Source organism: Ylistrum balloti, unplaced genomic scaffold (genome assembly GCF_031769215.1).
Source record: "Ylistrum balloti isolate Yb309-2 unplaced genomic scaffold, AGI_CSIRO_Ybal_v1 Utg369772, whole genome shotgun sequence".
Lineage (NCBI taxonomy): Eukaryota > Metazoa > Mollusca > Bivalvia > Pectinida > Pectinidae > Ylistrum > Ylistrum balloti.
The window spans coordinates 2,243,999-2,245,000 of record NW_026781965.1 but is presented as its reverse complement, the minus strand read 5'-3'; the positions used below and the strand labels follow the sequence as shown (position 1 = coordinate 2,245,000).

General features: G+C 33.2%; 1 protein-coding gene across 1 annotated transcript in view; it reads right to left on the bottom strand.

The window, feature by feature from the left end:
* The window catches only part of LOC132543881 (tRNA wybutosine-synthesizing protein 3 homolog), a 9,540-nt gene extending 9,486 nt beyond the window's left edge, over positions 1 to 54 (bottom strand). Inside the window, exon 1 of the mRNA XM_060207414.1 lies at positions 1 to 54. This exon is cut by the window's left edge and continues 120 nt beyond it. Within this exon, the coding sequence (XP_060063397.1) occupies positions 1 to 54 (54 nt within the window).
* Between the last annotated feature and the right edge of the window lie 948 nt (positions 55 to 1,002).

Below are 1,002 nucleotides of genomic sequence, written 5' to 3'. Positions count from 1 at the left end.
CAGGTCTACGCCGTTCAACGCCAGCGATTTTTGTCTATCGAAGAGCACGTCCATTGGTGTTTGTTTTTCGTCTGGGTCTTTAACGTACTCTATGATGTTGTGCTTTTGATTGAAGCGTGTTGAAACCTATGATCGGACGAGAACAAACTAAAATAAAATTGGTAAATGTTTACGTTCCGGATATCAACCAATTTCACGTTTGTTATGTCAGCGACCGGTTTATACCTCTCTATCGTAATATTAGCACCATGAGCTAATGTTGAATGGTTGTACTATATGACATTGCTCAAATTTCATCTTTTACCTTTTACCTTTCTGTCAAAAAATAGAAAAATAGGTAGACACTCTACCTGATGCTTTTATCTATTAAACATTATTAGAAATAATCTCAACTTACTATGTGTATATATGTATCTGATAAATCTCGTTTTAAAAAGACAAATAGCAATGCTCATATGTGCAAAGGAATGTCACCGTTCAACGGGAGGTAACTCAAGACATTTTGGATAGCATTTCTATGTACAATGTGCAAGCATTGTACAATTGATATAAGTCGTAATATTTCTAGATGTACACTATACTCTACTTTAACATACATTCTTTGGTAGATGCTCTGATTTGTTCCTAAATCTATTATGAAGCATTTAATTTAGATCTTGAGTAGAATATGGCATTTCAAAAATCCCAGTTCAAAAACATTAGAATGTTCTCATAACAACACTTTGATTTATGTGTATATACACAGCAAAGCATTATTGATAAAAAAATGTCCCATGGCGTTCTGCTTCGTGATTTGGAAGAACCCGATCTGCTAATTAGTTTAACCTGGAATGAAAGTATATATAAATAGTATTAATTGAATAAAGATGGAACTCTGCGGAATTAGTTGTGTATTGAAATAGAATAATTGTTTGAAGGTTCAATGAAGATAGGTTGACCGATACAAGATTAACGTTGCTATCTTATCGATATGTGTGTGTGCCTTTTTTTAAAACTTGTCAT